We start from the raw sequence: 16,595 nt of genomic DNA, 5'->3' as shown, positions 1-16,595 counted from the left end.
GCCATGGAGCTTCTAAAATGGCTCCTTCTGACAAATTCTGGCCAAATGACTTGAAGAAAGCTTGTCTTTCATCATGTCAGGCAACTTTCTATGACTCATCTACTAAATCATAAATTATTACCTTCATTTGTGTAGAGATTTCACACATTCGGAGAACCTTGCTCCAAAAAAGTCACATTTGCTTTGGGAACTTGTGAATCTTACTGATGTCCCTGAAAATGAGATACAGTTTTCATTCATTCTTTATTGGGAGAAGAGTATTTATTGGTGATGATCTTTGACATATTCTATCTTACCTATATGGTCTGTGGACAAAAAATATTTGAGAACCATTTACCTACTGAAGTTTTTGCAATTTGTTTTAGGGGCCTTGATGCTCTCAGCAAGAAAGTGAAGTCTTCCACAATAGATTTACCAATAGAGTCAGTAAGTCTGAGTCTACAAGATCTGATTGGCTATTTCCATCCACCAGATGAACATTTAGAGCATGAAGATAAGCAGAACCGATTAAGAGCTCTAAAGAACCGACAGAATCTCTTCCAAGAAGAGGTAATTTTGTACTACCCACTCTTTTATTTTATGCTGTCCTGTGGGAAAAAGGATTTCCTGATTGATATTTTTCATGAAGAAAGTACTCTATATTAATTCTGTACATTTAAAACTTTGTTTCATTGTTTGATGGATATTTAGCCTAATAATATGACCCTAAAATAAAGAAAAATCTAATTCCAAAGGAACAATGTTATTATTTCTATTTTCCTGACCTAAGAAAAAATGTTGGAAAGGCAGCTGGCTATGTGGCATAGTGGATGGAGTATAGGCCTTGAATTCAGGAAAATATGAATTCAATCTGATGGTAGCCATAGAGAGGACCATGGGCAATTATTTAATCTTTCTTGGACTTTGTCACCTCATCTGTAAAACAGAGAAAATAACACCTTGCAAGGTTGTTGTGAGGATCAAAGGAATTAGTAATAATAACAATAGTAATACATGTTATATAATAATAATAATAATAATATATGAGTACAAACTTAAGCCAGTAAATTGGAACTTTGTATTCTGTCAGCAAGAATAAACTATTTAATTATTTTGTTCCCCTACTATCAAATTAAGTAAAAGTTCATGAATAAGAAGATAACAATGAGAATTGGGAAATAGATTACTTTCAGTGAGTTAGGAATATTATTCATAATAGTAGGATCTTATATATAAGGCCCTTAAACATCTAATCCAAATCCTTCATTTTAGAAATGAGGAAATAATACCAAAATACTTAAGATCTTACCCTAAGTCACATAGTGTCAGAATTGATACTGCATATATAAAGCCATCCTCTTCTCTTACTTATAAAATAACATTTCTGAATAAAAGGAAAATCCCATGTTTTATTTATTGAATATTAGAATCCATTCTTAAATCTCTGTATTGTCATAATTTTTGCCTTGTTGACCTGTTATTAGTAAATGCATGTTGATATCCAAGGGCCACTACTTTCCTTTTTTACTGTTCACAGACCTTCGCTCTCTTTATTGGGTATTAATTTCCATCAGAAATTTGAAATCTACATGTCAGTTCTTTTATGTGATTTTTCACTCAGAAAACAGAAAAAAATATTGATTCTCTACCGGTATGAAAGTAGATGTTCAAGTTTAGAGGTAGGAATTCAATTTAGAGGAATATCAATATCAGGAAATAATAAACTCGGAGTATGTCTTTCTAGGTGCATTTGTTAAGTTATTGATATGCATCATATTATGAAAACTTCAGTGTGTTAGGCAGTTCTACAGTTGTTTCAGTGAAATAACTTGAGCATCCCATAGTCTGAACACATTTTGATAATTGACACTATTTAGATTTTTGAATATAATTTGTCTGATGAATTAATTATTGTTTCTTTAGTCATGTATTTTACTTTATCTTGACAGCCTTAATTCTAATAATAATAAAAAGATTTATATAAAAATGAAAGTCTATACTTATATTATTCAATGAATTTTTCTCTGTTGTTTAAAGAATGCTATACTTTCATAACTTTTTTTCTTTTTCAATTCATTAATCCTTCACTATACTACAATAATGTTTATTTAGAATTTTAAAAGTTAATATTTGGTCAATATTATTACTCAACTAGAATATATGTGTATGTTATTAGAATTTTAAAAGTTAATATTTGGTCAATATTATTACTCAACTAGAATATATGTGTATGTTATAATAAAATGCAAAATGCACTGTTGTGAATTGTGAATAAACAATGTTATTAGACTGTAGCTTTGATTATATAAATATGAAGTTTTCCATTTATTTCATTTCTTCAGACTGATGTTATATTCATGATCTGTAGACCTTCTTAATGTATTTTCATTCCAAATTTACATATAACAATTAGTTATTCCCATAAGACATGCTATAATTTTTATATTTGTAGATAGCACTAATTATAATAATATGAAACTACTTAATTTTTTGAATTTTCATTTGACAGAAATGTTAGTATAATAGATGTTTAAAATGCACATGTATTTTACTTTGTTTTCTCCCTCTTATTAAATGGCCATAACTTATTTTACATTTAGCAATCTTGTTATCCATTTCTGACATGATTTTTTTTTTTTTGTTCATTGTAGGGTATGATTAATCTTGTCCTTGAGTGCATAGACCGATTACATGTGTATAGCAGTGCAGCTCATTTTGCTGATGTAGCTGGGAAGGAAGCAGGAGAATCTTGGAAGTCCATACTGAACTCTTTGTATGAGTTACTAGGTAAGAAATGAGTGTTTTTAAAAGGTGATAAAATTATGACTCTGGATATATGTGTGTGGTTAGAATAACTACTTAAGAGTACTGTAATTTTTTAGGTATTAACTTTTTGCTAGCAATGATAGTTTTCAAAGTAGTTTTCATAAATTATAAATCAAGTTATGCAGTTCTGTAGTGCCATAGCTGCAACATTTTCCTTTAGGCAGAGGAAGACAACCACAATATTTGAATTTTGAAAATTTGTGTTTCCATGAAATATGCAAATGATAATGCCTAATATTTGGTTTCCAAGATCCTATAGTGCAGTGTTTCCAAACCCAACCTATATTATATAAATTATATAAATATAAAGTATGTCATGGATTTTTTGATTCCTTCAATGTAGATAAATCCTACACTGATAGAGATTGTTATTATTTTATAACAATAACATTTTCAAAGTTTCTGTACTTGATATTAATCATACTTGACCAACATTGTAGTGATGAAATTCTAAACATAGGCTAGTTTTTGGTTCAATCATTATGAAAAATTAGAGTCAGATTCTAGGAGACTTTAATCTCTAAACTGTGGACCAATAAAATATTTTACATAGTTTTATTTTTTATCTTCAATTTGGTACCTTTGAACTTTGAAGAGTATCAGGTGAGAAAGGTGGGTCATGTGGTTGGGGAAGGAGAAGATATTTTAAGGTTATTAGATTTAATAAGTAGGAACATTCCAGTTATAAATGTTTTGTTAAGTGGGAACCATTTGCTTTGTTCTAGTAGTAGTCTATGGAACCTATGATTGGAAAATAGTGATCTAGACCTCTTTCCCTACTTGCTAGCCTCCATTCCTATGCAGGTAGAAAAGTGGGGCCAAGTGTTAGGCACAGTCATTATAACTGTTATCTAATTTGATCCTCACAAAAACTCTTGGGGGTAGATGGCTATTACTATTCCCAATTCATGATTGAGGAACTGAGGAAGGCAGTGATTAAGAAACTTTGCAGTCACACCATTAGTACATATTTGAGGCTGAATTTGAACTCAAATCTGACTCTAGACCTAATGCTCTATTTACTTTTATAGCTAGCTCCCTCCTCTTTCTGAGATTGGTTCCTTCCATACTAAAAGTTGTATGATGTGCAGAGACAACTCCTTTATTAGTAACATAGCTTTATTAGTAAGCATAGAAAAGAAATTAAGTAATTAAATCCTCTTAGCCCTTAAATACCTCAGTATGATTACATCATAACAGCACACTAATTATGTGGGAATTAGAGAACCATTATATCATCAATCACACTGAGCAAGTGCTAACTATAAGCACCCTGGGGAGGTAAGAATACTAAATTTGCTACAGGGATTTTTCCCCATTAACAATTTCCTTTCTAATTTTAACTATATTGATTTTGGTTGTTTAAAAATGTATTAATTTTACATAAGCAGAGTTGGATATTCTATCTTCTGTGATCATTCTGTCCCTGGTTTGGTCATGATCTCTTTTCTTTATCGTAGTCATGAAGGTCATTTTCTTCTTTGCTCTTATAGTGTGTTTATGATGTGACCTTATATCTAGGTCATCCATTCATTGGAAACATATTGTATTACATCGTGTGAGATTGGTCTAAAACTAATTTCTTCTAGATTATTTTTTAATTTTTCTTGAATACTAGTGCTTACTCAAGTATGTGGGAATTTTGGGTTAATGAAAAACTAGACTACTATCTGTTTTTAATGCTATGTACATAATCTGTTTTATTGATTGTCATCTCTTTTTTTTTTTTTTAACCAGTATCTAATTGTTTTGAAAATTACTATTTTGCAGTTTACTTTGACACCTTTGGCCTCAATGCTTTTCCCATGAAAGTCTTTACCCTTTGTTTTTTAATTTTCATTTTATCATTTATTTTCTAGTTCTCTAAAGTAGGCCATTGGTAATTTGATTTGTATGGAACTGAATAAGTACATTATTTTACAGAATATTGTCATTTTTTATATTGTCATAGGTATACCATTAGCAATTGATATGTTTCCACTTAGATCTGTTTTCTTTTTTATAAAGATTATTTTATGATTGTATGTCTATAATTCCTATGTACATCTTGGTAAGTGGACTCTTATTTTGTGTTCTGAAATTATTTTTAGTGTAATTTTACTTTCTAGATCTTTTTGGGAGTTGTTGATAATGTAAAGAAAGGCTGAAAATTTGTTGTGAATTTATTTCATACCCTGCTACTTTGCTGAAACTTTTTTCAACTAAAATTAGCAATAATCTAGTTCATCATCAAATGCAAAAAATGATTATTTTGTTTCTTCTTTACATATGCTTTTCCCCTCAATTTCTTTGTCTTATTGCTATAACTAATATTTATAACATTGCATTAAATAATAGTGGTGATAATAGATCTTTGCTTCACTCCTGATCTTATTATAATGGATTCTAGTTTATTGTCCTTTCACAAAATGAAAGCTTTTATTTTTATATAGATACCTATTTAGGATATTAAGGCATAGTCAGTTTTCTCTTGCTTTTTACTGTTTTTAACAAAAAATAGATATGATATATTTTTAAAACTCTTAAAAAAGGGGAGGGGGGTTGATACATATTGGCTGGCCTGTATCAGGGTTGACATGGAATAGTGGTGTTGACTGTAATATTCTGATTTGGGGCATGCCCTATTCCTTGCCCTTATAATCTGAACCTCTCAGGCTTCTATCTAAGCCTCATTTTTTAGCATAGCCACATAATTACAGAATTTAGGTTGTACACTCCCTGAACTTAGCTCTTATCTTATCTCTGCCCCAGTATATAGTTTCTGATTCTAGTTTTTCCTTGATGCCCCCATCTATGCTAGAACACATTTGCTTCTCTGACTTCTCTAATTTCTCTACCTTCTATAACTAGATCAATTATCTAGTGCCTAAAGTCTTTGACTTTCTCTTTGTGAGGATCTGAGGCAACAAAATGTAATTACTAGAATTTTGACTCAGATTTCCCTATCACTTTTCATTTGGTGTCTTTTCTTATTCTTGCTGGAGTGGTTGTAGCAGACCTCAGTTGTTTTGTTCTGTTTACTCCACTGCCTTAAGGAGAGTTTATTGTAGAGATTTTTGTATGTATGTGTGTCTATGTATGTATGTATCTGTGTATATGTGTATGAATTATATAGCTTATACTGATAGTGTACATAATAGTCAAATTGGGACCAAGATTTAGTAGAGAACATCTAGATTGCCTTTGGGAATGACAAAGTTCCATTAATTATGCCCAACTTGTCACTAAAATAAAGTTCCATTGTTTTAAACACTAACATTTAACTGATGTTGTTATATAGCTGTATAGTCATAGAATACTAAAGTCTACAAAAGATTTAAGTGAAAAGCACTCAAAAGGCAATAGTGGATAGGTTGCTACCTATAATAAAGAAGGAGTTTTTAAAAAAGAATCAAAGAAATGTATGAGTATAAAAAGAACGTAGTCTGGTCATTTGGTGAGTGAATTAATCAATAAATATGTAATAGAATCACTTGGTATCCACTTAATATCAAGAGAATTAAAGGAAGTGTCCCATGCATTTTGGGTAGATATTCCACAACTACACTACCCTGTGCTGACCCTATGGGAAGATAACAAAAATTATAGAATCATCAAACATTGATAGGTAATGATCTGCTTGTTGGAAGGAATTGCTATATTGATGAAAGCAATATCCAGATTCATGTTTTTGAATATTGAATGTTTTGTCACTAAAAAGAAATAGATTCATAGTAGTTTCCTAACTTTCTTCTCTGCCTCTGTCTCTCTGTTTGTCTGCTTTTTTCTCTTTCTGTTTTTGTCTCTGTGTCTTTGTCTCTGTCATTATCTCTGTCTCTCTGTTTCTCTCTTTGCCTTTCTCTTTCTTTCTCTCTCTCTCTCTACATATATAATATATGTGTATGTATATGTATATACATACACACACACACACACACATGCATGTTTGTGTTCTCTCCCTTTGAGATTTTCTTCAATTACCTGATTTTAGGTCTAAAGAAATGGAGGCATAGGTTCCCTGACTTCCAATCCAGTGTTCATAGGATTAGAGAGGGACTGCAGAAGTCTTCCTTTCCAGTTCTTTTATTTTTACATATGAGATCATCTAGGTCAGTTAAATGCATTGTCCAAGGTTACATAGGTAGTCAGGTAGTTTAGTGGCAGTGCTGTGATTTGAATCTAGATCCTTTATTGCCACATCCATTGTACTTTATATTGTTCCATTCTGACTCTCATTTTCTTTGTTATGTCATTTTGTCTCTCTATCTTAAATAACAAAATTTAAGTTAATTTTTCTGAGAAAGAAATATGAATATGTTTCATGCCATATATTTGACCCTTATGAACAGGACGGTTTTAAGCTTTCTGCTTGCATTTCTTTTTTTATGAATCTAATTTTCATGATACTCCAATAAATTTAATATAACACATTACTCTCATTTGTTACAAATGTTTTGCGATATGGTAGTAAAGATATAAATATAAACTTCGTTTTATTTTGTAGCGGCTCTCATTAGAGGAAATCGCAAAAATTGTGCTCAATTTTCTGGTTCCTTGGATTGGCTCATCAGCAGACTGGAAAGACTGGAGGCATCCTCAGGTATATTTTCTATTTGTCTTTTTACTCCTGTATTATCCTTCTTTCTGTACTTTAAAACACAAAAATAAATCCTTATGTTAACATATATTGTATTTGTGTGTGTATTTATAATTTCTTTTAATGAATTCATCCCTTTCTCCCTTTTTCCTTTTCTCTTTTCCTCCCTTTGTCTCTTCTTCCCTTCTTCTTTTCTTTCCTTCCTCCCTCCCTTCCTTCTTTTTGCTCTCCTTTCTTTTTTTTCCTTCTCTGCCTTCCTTCCTCCCTCTTTTCTTCTCTCCCTTCCTTCATCTTTTCCTTCCTCCCTTCCTCTGTCCCTTCCTTACTTCTTTCCTTTCTGTCTTTGTCTGTCTCTGTCTCTAATACACACACACACACAGACACACACACACACACACACACGTATACACAAGCATGTAATCTCAGCTCTTTTTCATAATCTGCCAGTTTTTAGAATGCATTTGAAAATAAGGGAACTAATTTGTAAATGAAATTTCAATTTAAGAAGGCATTTTTATAGATTTTTGTAGAGTAGCCTGGGTATAGGCACATAAAATGAGTTCTTTAATTTGTTGTGTTTTTTTTTTTTTTCGAACCAAGAATGCCATCTAGGTTTAGTCATTTGACTGACTTAAAGGAAAAGTAGCATTCTGACTGATATAAGATTCTAAAAAAGGATGCTATTACATTTAAATTTCTTTTCATATTTTGTCTGCAGTGAACAGTAATAGATTAAAATATTTATACAAAATATTAATATATTCCTCTCCTTCAGTATTTCATGATTATTAATTTGAGGCTCTATAGAGATGTATAAGTATTAAATAAATACTTATGTGCATAGCATAATTAGTTAAGTATCTGGAGAATTAGAAGCCATTTACGTGTACACAACTGTAAAATTCCTCAAATTTGAAATTAATCATTTGAATACTATTTTAGGGATTCAGATTTTTTCCCATTTTTTTTCCTTCTACTCTTGTCAATTTGTATATTTGAGTGAAACCAACTTAATGGCAATAAATCAAAAATTGTTTGTTTCAAATATTTTACAATAAAATTTCTGTGGAAGACTGTGGGGAATAGTTTCCCTCTTAATCTATAGGTATAAATGGATATTTTTATTTGAAAAAATTGCACTTCTCCCTCATGTTGCATTGTTAGCTTTTTGGAATTGTCCTTTAATTATAAAACACAAAACTAGAATGGTATTAAAAATCTTTGCTGTCAAATGAAAAGGTGTGATTACTGTCTTTAAATTCAGTAATGTTAGCATGGAGGTCAAGAATAAAATTTGTCAGTAATATGGGATCATGGGATTTAGAGATGGAAAATTCATTAAAGATATATTTTAGTCTCTTTAGTATACCCACAGAGTTCCATGTCCACAATCAGTTTAAAAACTCAAGTATCCTACAATATGAACCTTTTAGTCATCAAGTCCGATAGGACATAGATAATATATCTGCTCCTGTTCTGAAGTCAGGAGGGGAGTGTCCTTTCATCATGTATATCTTAAAGCAAGCTCACTTCAAGTTTCTGTGTGCTTGATTGGAATGATTACTAAGCATAATCATGCTTAACCTCCAGTTGAATGTCTCAGTGTAAGATTAATCTAGGTTTGGAATTCACATTCAACAGGCAGGTTGAAGAGGGTCGGTACAAGTTTATTACTGCTCAGAACCTTCATTTAAATAAGACATAAGGGAAAAGGAAACTCATAGCACAAAAATAATTAATATACAACTAATAAACACAGTGGTCACTATAATGACATACAATATACATCATCACCATGAGAAAAACATCTGAATTCCTTGTCTGGGAGAATTCATGGTCACAACTATTCATAGTGTCAAGTGAGAGGCATTGGTAGGCAAGTTGTACATTATTTCCTAGCTAAATTCTCAAAGTTCCTTTTCACCAAGAGGTTTTTATCAGCTGAGAACAAAGAAGGCACTACACTAAGTATTCTCATTTGATATGTGACTCTTGAGATGTAGCAGCATCGCAGGTACAGGATGCTTCATCACAAGAGACCCACCAAGAAGAATATTTGTTCATTCTTTTTGGAGGACTGTTTTTACTCAAGGAACTGGCCAGGTTTCCAGGGTAAACACTTGCCTGCAATAAAGGATACTCATTGATTAATACACAAGAAAGGATGGCCTTCCAACTTCTTTGTGTTTTCCTGGTATTCCATCGGATAACTTAAAGCATGTTCTCATGTTCTCAGCAGAAAGTTATACAAAAGACATAGCTGAGATGCATTTAATATTCCTTATACCTAGAGAAAGTACAAATACTTTCTGTAAGTGGTACAGTACCCTATATGCTTCTGTTTGTGGATAACATTGTTCTAATTATGTTAGAATTTAGAATACCATAAGGTCTCCTAAATGAGATCAACAATAGCTCACAAGATTTCTGCATAAAAAATCCATTAAAAAATTAAATGCATGAAAAAGTCCATTTTTCTGTTCTAATATGTCATTTGATTGAACTACTATGTCAGTACAAATTATTTAGATATTCTAGATGGATGCTGAACTGGGTCCAGAAGAGAAATAATTAGACAATAGACTAGCTTGAATATGGGGAATTAAACAGTAATTGTTCCCTGAAATAAAACCTTAAGAATTAGGAAGACCTGGGTTCAAGTTGGGCCTCTGACACATGCCAGGTGTGTTATCACCACAAATCACCTCTCATCTCACGCAACTTGTTTGTTGTTGCTGTTGTTTTTAAACTTCAATACTATTTTACTTTTCCAATTATATATAAAGATAGTTATCAGCATTATTAAAGTATTTCATTTGTTTAAAGGCCTCTCAGTAGGAGGTTATAGTCAACTGTGCAAATAGAGAAGAGGGAAGGAAATTCCCTTTTAAAATCTCTGGGTTTTGTGGTTTGTTATAAAGCTTCCCATCTCTCTTCCTCCCTCTAGACTTTCCCCTCTCCTAGTTTCCTACTTTTCTTCTTATTTTAGCTGCATTGGTATTATTTGTACAAAAACTTTTAAATTTTCCATTTACCTCAAATTATCCATTTCACTTTGCATTTATTTCTGGCTTTTGGTCATAAACTCTTCCCATATCCTTAGGTTTGAAAGGTAATTTTTCTATTATCAACTGATTAACTTATAATATCACCCTTTATGTCTAAATCATGACCATATTTTGAACTTAATTTACAATGTGAGAAGTTGATTTATATCTAATTTCTACTAGGCTACTTTTAAAGTTTCTCAGCAATTTTAATGAAATAGTGAGAGTTCTTGGCCTAAATGCTGGGATGATTAGATTTATTAAAAAACTGTGTTTATTATTTTATTATATTAACTTGACCTACCTATAGGCAATTAGCATTACTCCAATTATATAGCGCTCCATATATATGAAGAGTATATTTTAATTGTGTTCATATAGTTCCTGTGCTTATTCTGATCTGTAGACTCCCATGTATTTCATAATCTTTGTAATTATTTTAAATATAATTTCTCTCTATCTCTTCTGCAGGGTCTTATTAGTAACAAATAGAAGAGCTGAAGATTTATATCCTTCAGCTTTATTGGTTTTTAATTATTTTTATTACTTCTTTTAGTTGACATACTAGTAAACCATCATATCTTCTGAAAAATATATATCCTTTTCTTATTACTTATCCTTATTCCTTCAATTTCCTCTTCTTGTCTTATTACTATACCAAGCATTTCTAGTACAATATTGAATATTAATGGTGATTATAAACATTCTTGCTTCATCCTTCACTTTATTGGAAAGTCTTCTGATATATCCTCATTAAAGACAATGGTAGCTCTTTCTTTAAATCTTACTTATTCTTCTAAGAAAAAGCACCATTTATTCTTGTGCTTTCTAGTGTGTTTTTTTAATAGAAATTAATATTGCATTTTATCAAAATTCTTTTCTATATCTATTGAAATAATATCATTTTTTGATTTTATTGTTACATGATACATTTGCTTAGTTTTCCTAATATTAAACCAGTCCAATATTCCTGATATAAATCCCACTTCTTCATAGCATATGATTTTTATAATGTTATTATCTTTGCTAATATTTCATTAAAATTTGTGTATCAATATACATTAAGGAAATTCATGAATAGTTTCCTCCCCTCTGTTTTTACTCTCCTTGAATCAAGTATCAAGACCATTTTTGTGTCATAAAAGAAATTTGACAAACTTCTTTATGTTTTTTTTTCAAATAGTTTATGTAATATTGGAATTAGTATTCTTTAAATATTTGGTATAATTCATTTATAAATACAACTGGTGCTGTGTTTTTTGGGTCAGGAGTTCATTTATGCATTATTTAATTTTTTTTAAAATAGGATTATTCAAATATTTTATTTCTTTTTTTGTTAATCTGGACAAGTTATATTCATGAAAATACTTATCTATTTCAGTTAAACTGTCATGAATTATATTTGAATTGACCTAATATACACAAGCAAAAACTCTGTTTGACAAAAAGTCCCTCATGTGATTCCCTTGTCAATACTCCTTAACTATTCAAGTTCTATCTTCTGTATGGCCCTCACCTTATTCCTTTTGTGTATTATTTTTGCTCCTTTATTAATTCTCTTTTGTTAATTTATATTTTTGTAAATACTGATCCATATCATTTATATGATTAAAATTTTTGGCAAATAATTGGGCAAAATGGATACTAATAATTACCTTAATTTTATGTTGATTTGTTTGTACATTCACCCCTTTCAGTTTTGATACTGATAGTTTGATTTGGTTTGCTATTTTTAAAATCAAATTACCCAGTGGCTTATCTATTCCCCCCCAAAAAAACCCAGCTTCTATTTTTATTCAATTTTATTCAATAGCTCGATATTTTCTTCTAAACTTTAAGTTTTATTACCATGATTTTTATTTTGATATTTATTTACAAGGGTGTTAGTTTGTTTTTTAGTTGTATACACAATATGTTGCTTTTCCTTTTTCTCTCTTTTATTGATATAACCATTTATACATATCAGTTTCCTTCTAAGTATTATTTTGGCTGAATCTCAAAAAGTTTGGTGTTGTCTCATTGTTATCATTATCTTTAATAAAATTTTGGGGGCAACTAGGTGGCGCAGTGGATAATGCATTTTTGTAAGGTTCTTGTGCCCTAATACATGATCAATTTTTGAGAAGGTTCCATGCATAGCTGAGAAATAGATATATTTCTTTATATTCCCATTCAGCAATCTCCGGAGGCCTATATTATCTAAGTTAAATAAAATTTTATTTAAGTCCTAAACTTCTTTCTTATTTATTTAAAAGTTAGATAGCCTTGAGAAGGTTAAATTAAAGTCCTCCTTGCCATTGATTTACCATCCTCCCTTATACAACTCCCATATATTTTCTATTTATTTATACTTCTCATCTAATTTTCTTTTAAGAATTTATTTGTAGTACCATTTGTTGCATATGTTGTCAGTATTGCTATTAATTCATTGTCTATGATTCTTTGTATAGTATAATAATATGTAAGTATAATATAGCATAACATAGTATTTCAGTTGTACCTGACTCTCCATTACTGTCAGACCATAACACGCCAATAGTGACCATATTGCTGACAGTGGCAAAGATTGTGGTATGGCTTGCCATTTCCTTCTCCAGTGGATTAAGGCAGAGGTTAGGTGACTTGCCCAGGATCACTCAGTTAGAAAGGAACTAAGACCTGATTTGAACTCAAGTCTTCTCACCTTAGACCCAATTCAAATCTTCTCACCTTAGGCCCAGTGTTCTGCTCATTTCCTTAGCCACTGAGCTGCTTCCATTGTATAGTATGGTATAGTAGAGTAGAGTAGAGTAGGGCATAACATAACATAGCATAGCATAGTATAGTGTAGTATAATGTAGAGTATATGTATGTTTAAATATTATCTATAACATTAATAACACATGTTTTATATAATATATATTTTATATATATACAAATATACATACATAAAATATCAAATTATTGTTGCTGTTCATTAGTTTTCTTTTTAAATTCCACATTGAGGCTCATTTCTCAGTAATTGCACTTGGTCTAAAATAAGATATCAGAGTACTTGATAGAATACTGACAATTGCTATAGAACATATTTCTGAATGAGACCAAATATAATATGAAGAATATTCTATCAGAGCTAAAGCTCATGGTGAGAATGACTCTTGATAATCTTGATAAACTCTTGAAGAAGTGTTCATTTGCTTATAGGAAGAAATAAATATAAAATAGATTTACTAAAACATATGTTTAATTTCTCATTCTATTGAATATTTCTTGGGGATATTTTCTTTTGGTTATCTGTTTTTTAGAATAGAGAATGAAAAGAATAGATTAAAAATCCCTGGTTTTTTCTTTTTTCTTTTGTTTTGTCTTTAGGGATTCTTGAAGTTTTACACTGTGTATTGGTGGAAAGTCCAGAAGCTCTAAATATTATTAAAGAAGGACATATTAAATCCATTATCTCACTTTTAGACAAACATGGACGAAATCACAAGGTGAGGGAGATTATGTGTGTATATTGACATTAAGTCAATAGCAAAATAGGAGAATGAGTCTTTTTTTTTGGCAGTATTACTGGGATTATGCCACTTAGATTAGTGACATGTCAAATGGTACTTTGTAGACTATGTTAAAATGAATGAATATAATGTTTCCTAATTTATGGGAGCAAAGAATGAGGCATTAACAAAAAGAAACTTAAACATGCCCCCAACCTTTCCTTATAAGGAATTATTTTATTATTTACTTTCAATAGTCTTATAAGAACGTTTGGGAATAATGAATGTTCATTCACATAGCAATTAAATTTTTATAGATGAAATTTTTGGAAACTGTTGGGCAGCTTCAAGTTTTGGAACTTAGGGAATTATAAGGATGTTTGCTGTTTTCTAATGTGATTGATACTGATTGAACTTGAAAAATAAAGAATAAATAAAATGAAAAGAAAGCTGTTTTCTTTTATAGGTTCTTGATGTCTTGTGTTCTCTCTGTGTTTGCCATGGAGTTGCTGTCCGCTCTAATCAGCATCTAATCTGTGACAACCTTCTACCAGGAAGAGATCTACTACTCCAGACCCGTCTTGTGAATCACGTGAGCAGGTATTTTCTTTCTTTCTTTTTTTAAAATAAAGTCTAATGATATATAGAGTTACCAAGTCTCTTTTCTAGAAGCTGAATCTTTTAACTTTTTAATTGAACAGCTTTAAGTATTATTTTACATGAATGATATTCATAAAGTATTCACCTTAGTCCAAGACTGAAAAGGATTTGTGATCTTAATAATTCTAGAGTTCCTTCCAGTGATGCAGATTACAACCCCTTTATGTTTATCTACCCTACATAACTCTTGTCCATATATTTCCATACATTTACCATGGATGTCTACCTAGATGTGCTGAAGACTCTCTTTATTTTCAATTTATATGGTTAAAAAAAAAAAAGCAGTCATTATTCATTTGTTATCACTTGTTCTTTATATGTAATTAGCACCTTTTCTGTGTATCATAAAATTCCTTATGTTATCTTTTACTCCTAATCTTTGAAGTGACTCACTGATTGCAGGTTTTATGTACTTCTCCATTATCTTCTGTGTGATACTTATTTTTAATTCTTCAGAGGCAGTTGTATTTCCTGACTACCACTGTTATGGACAAATTGGGAAAAAGGTATATTATGCCAGCTCAAAATTGAGTCAGGGGTTTATCTTTATCATAAGTCATCTGAATAGCTAAATAAACCTGAAGTTTAATGGAGTAAGTTTATCAAGGAAAGTAAATAAATGGTCAAAGAAGCAAGTAAAATGGGATGATTTGGTGTGTTCCTAGAAGATATTGAAAATATGATTAAATTTTAATATGCCAACCTCAATTATCAAGTGCATACCATATGCCAGATACTTCACTAAGTGCAGTGGATAACAGTTAAAAAGCAAACAGGCCTCTCCTCAAGGAACTCGCATTTCATGGTGTTCATTTTTGTGAGAGAATGAAACATGCCATCATCTCTGGCCAAAAGTAATTAGTTCCAGAATTACATTATAGAAAAAGAAAAAGTTAGTTTTTCTATTATAATTACCTTCAATATTTTGAAAACATATTTACTTAACTGTATATGTTATCCAGAAGTAATAGAAAAATATTATAGTAGAAATTTGATGTTTTGCTTCCATTCAAAGAATTTTGGTTTGGGTTTGCATTACTCTCTCTTTTTTAATTAAAAAGATTATCATTCATGAACTAATTTCTGTTGTTTTCTAACATATGAACTCAAATATATTATGCAAAATAGGCAGAAATATTCTAGAATCAATTCTAACTTGCTCTTGAAAGCCAATTGTTAAATTTTGTAGGAGTAGTAAAACTTCAGAAATCAGCAGACACTACAAATCAAGGATTTATTTATCCTTTATTTGTCCTGATTAGGCTTTAAAAAATGATGGAGAAAATATTAGTAATGCAGATTAAATTAAAAAATGTCTTGCACATATTTTTGCCCAGAGAGTTAATTTTAAAATAGAGTCATTACTTATATACTCCTGCAAATATCATAGAAAGGTAATTAAGATAAAAAAAATCCCAACAACATTAAACTCTTGAATTGTGATTTAATCAGAAGTGTAAGCACAATTTACCCTGAACATCAAACATTATGTTTATTGAATTATGTTCACGGTCAAGACTGAATATACTTGTATACTAAATCAGTGAATGTTAAAATAAATGATATGGCTTTGATTTATTTCTTCTCAGAAAAGTATAATTCAAGAAAAGTACTATAAACTAAGTTATAATAGATACTTAAATTTTTTTCAACTGTTTTTTTTTCTCTTAAAAGCATGCGGCCCAATATTTTCCTTGGCATCAGTGAAGGATCAGCTCAATATAGGAAATGGTACTATGAACTCATGGTAGACCACACAGAACCTTTTGTGACAGCTGAAGCAACGCATCTCCGTGTAGGTTGGGCTTCAACAGAAGGTTATTCACCCTATCCTGGGGGTGGTGAAGAATGGGGCGGAAATGGTGTTGGAGATGATTTGTTCTCCTACGGATTCGATGGACTTCATCTATGGTCAGGTAAATATCATATGCTTTCACAAAGTTTGAAAGCAAGCTTTTTTGCCCTTATAATTAATTTCTGCAACTTTATGAGATGCATATATATATATAGTTGTTATATATAGTATTCAAACAT

General features: G+C 30.8%; 1 protein-coding gene across 1 annotated transcript in view; it reads left to right on the top strand.

Moving 5' to 3' along the window:
• The window catches only part of RYR2 (ryanodine receptor 2), a 522,738-nt gene that overhangs the window by 127,302 nt on the left and 378,841 nt on the right, over window positions 1–16,595 (top strand). Inside the window, exons 15-20 of the mRNA XM_051996568.1 lie at window positions 366–549; window positions 2,631–2,766; window positions 7,289–7,384; window positions 13,780–13,898; window positions 14,368–14,501; window positions 16,236–16,477. Coding sequence (XP_051852528.1) covers window positions 366–549; window positions 2,631–2,766; window positions 7,289–7,384; window positions 13,780–13,898; window positions 14,368–14,501; window positions 16,236–16,477 — 911 coding nt within the window. The remainder of the gene's footprint in view (window positions 1–365; window positions 550–2,630; window positions 2,767–7,288; window positions 7,385–13,779; window positions 13,899–14,367; window positions 14,502–16,235; window positions 16,478–16,595) is intronic.

The sequence above is a fragment of the Antechinus flavipes genome, chromosome 4 (genome assembly GCF_016432865.1).
Source record: "Antechinus flavipes isolate AdamAnt ecotype Samford, QLD, Australia chromosome 4, AdamAnt_v2, whole genome shotgun sequence".
Classification (NCBI taxonomy): Eukaryota; Metazoa; Chordata; class Mammalia; order Dasyuromorphia; family Dasyuridae; genus Antechinus; species Antechinus flavipes.
This window is presented reverse-complemented; position numbering and strand designations above follow the sequence as displayed.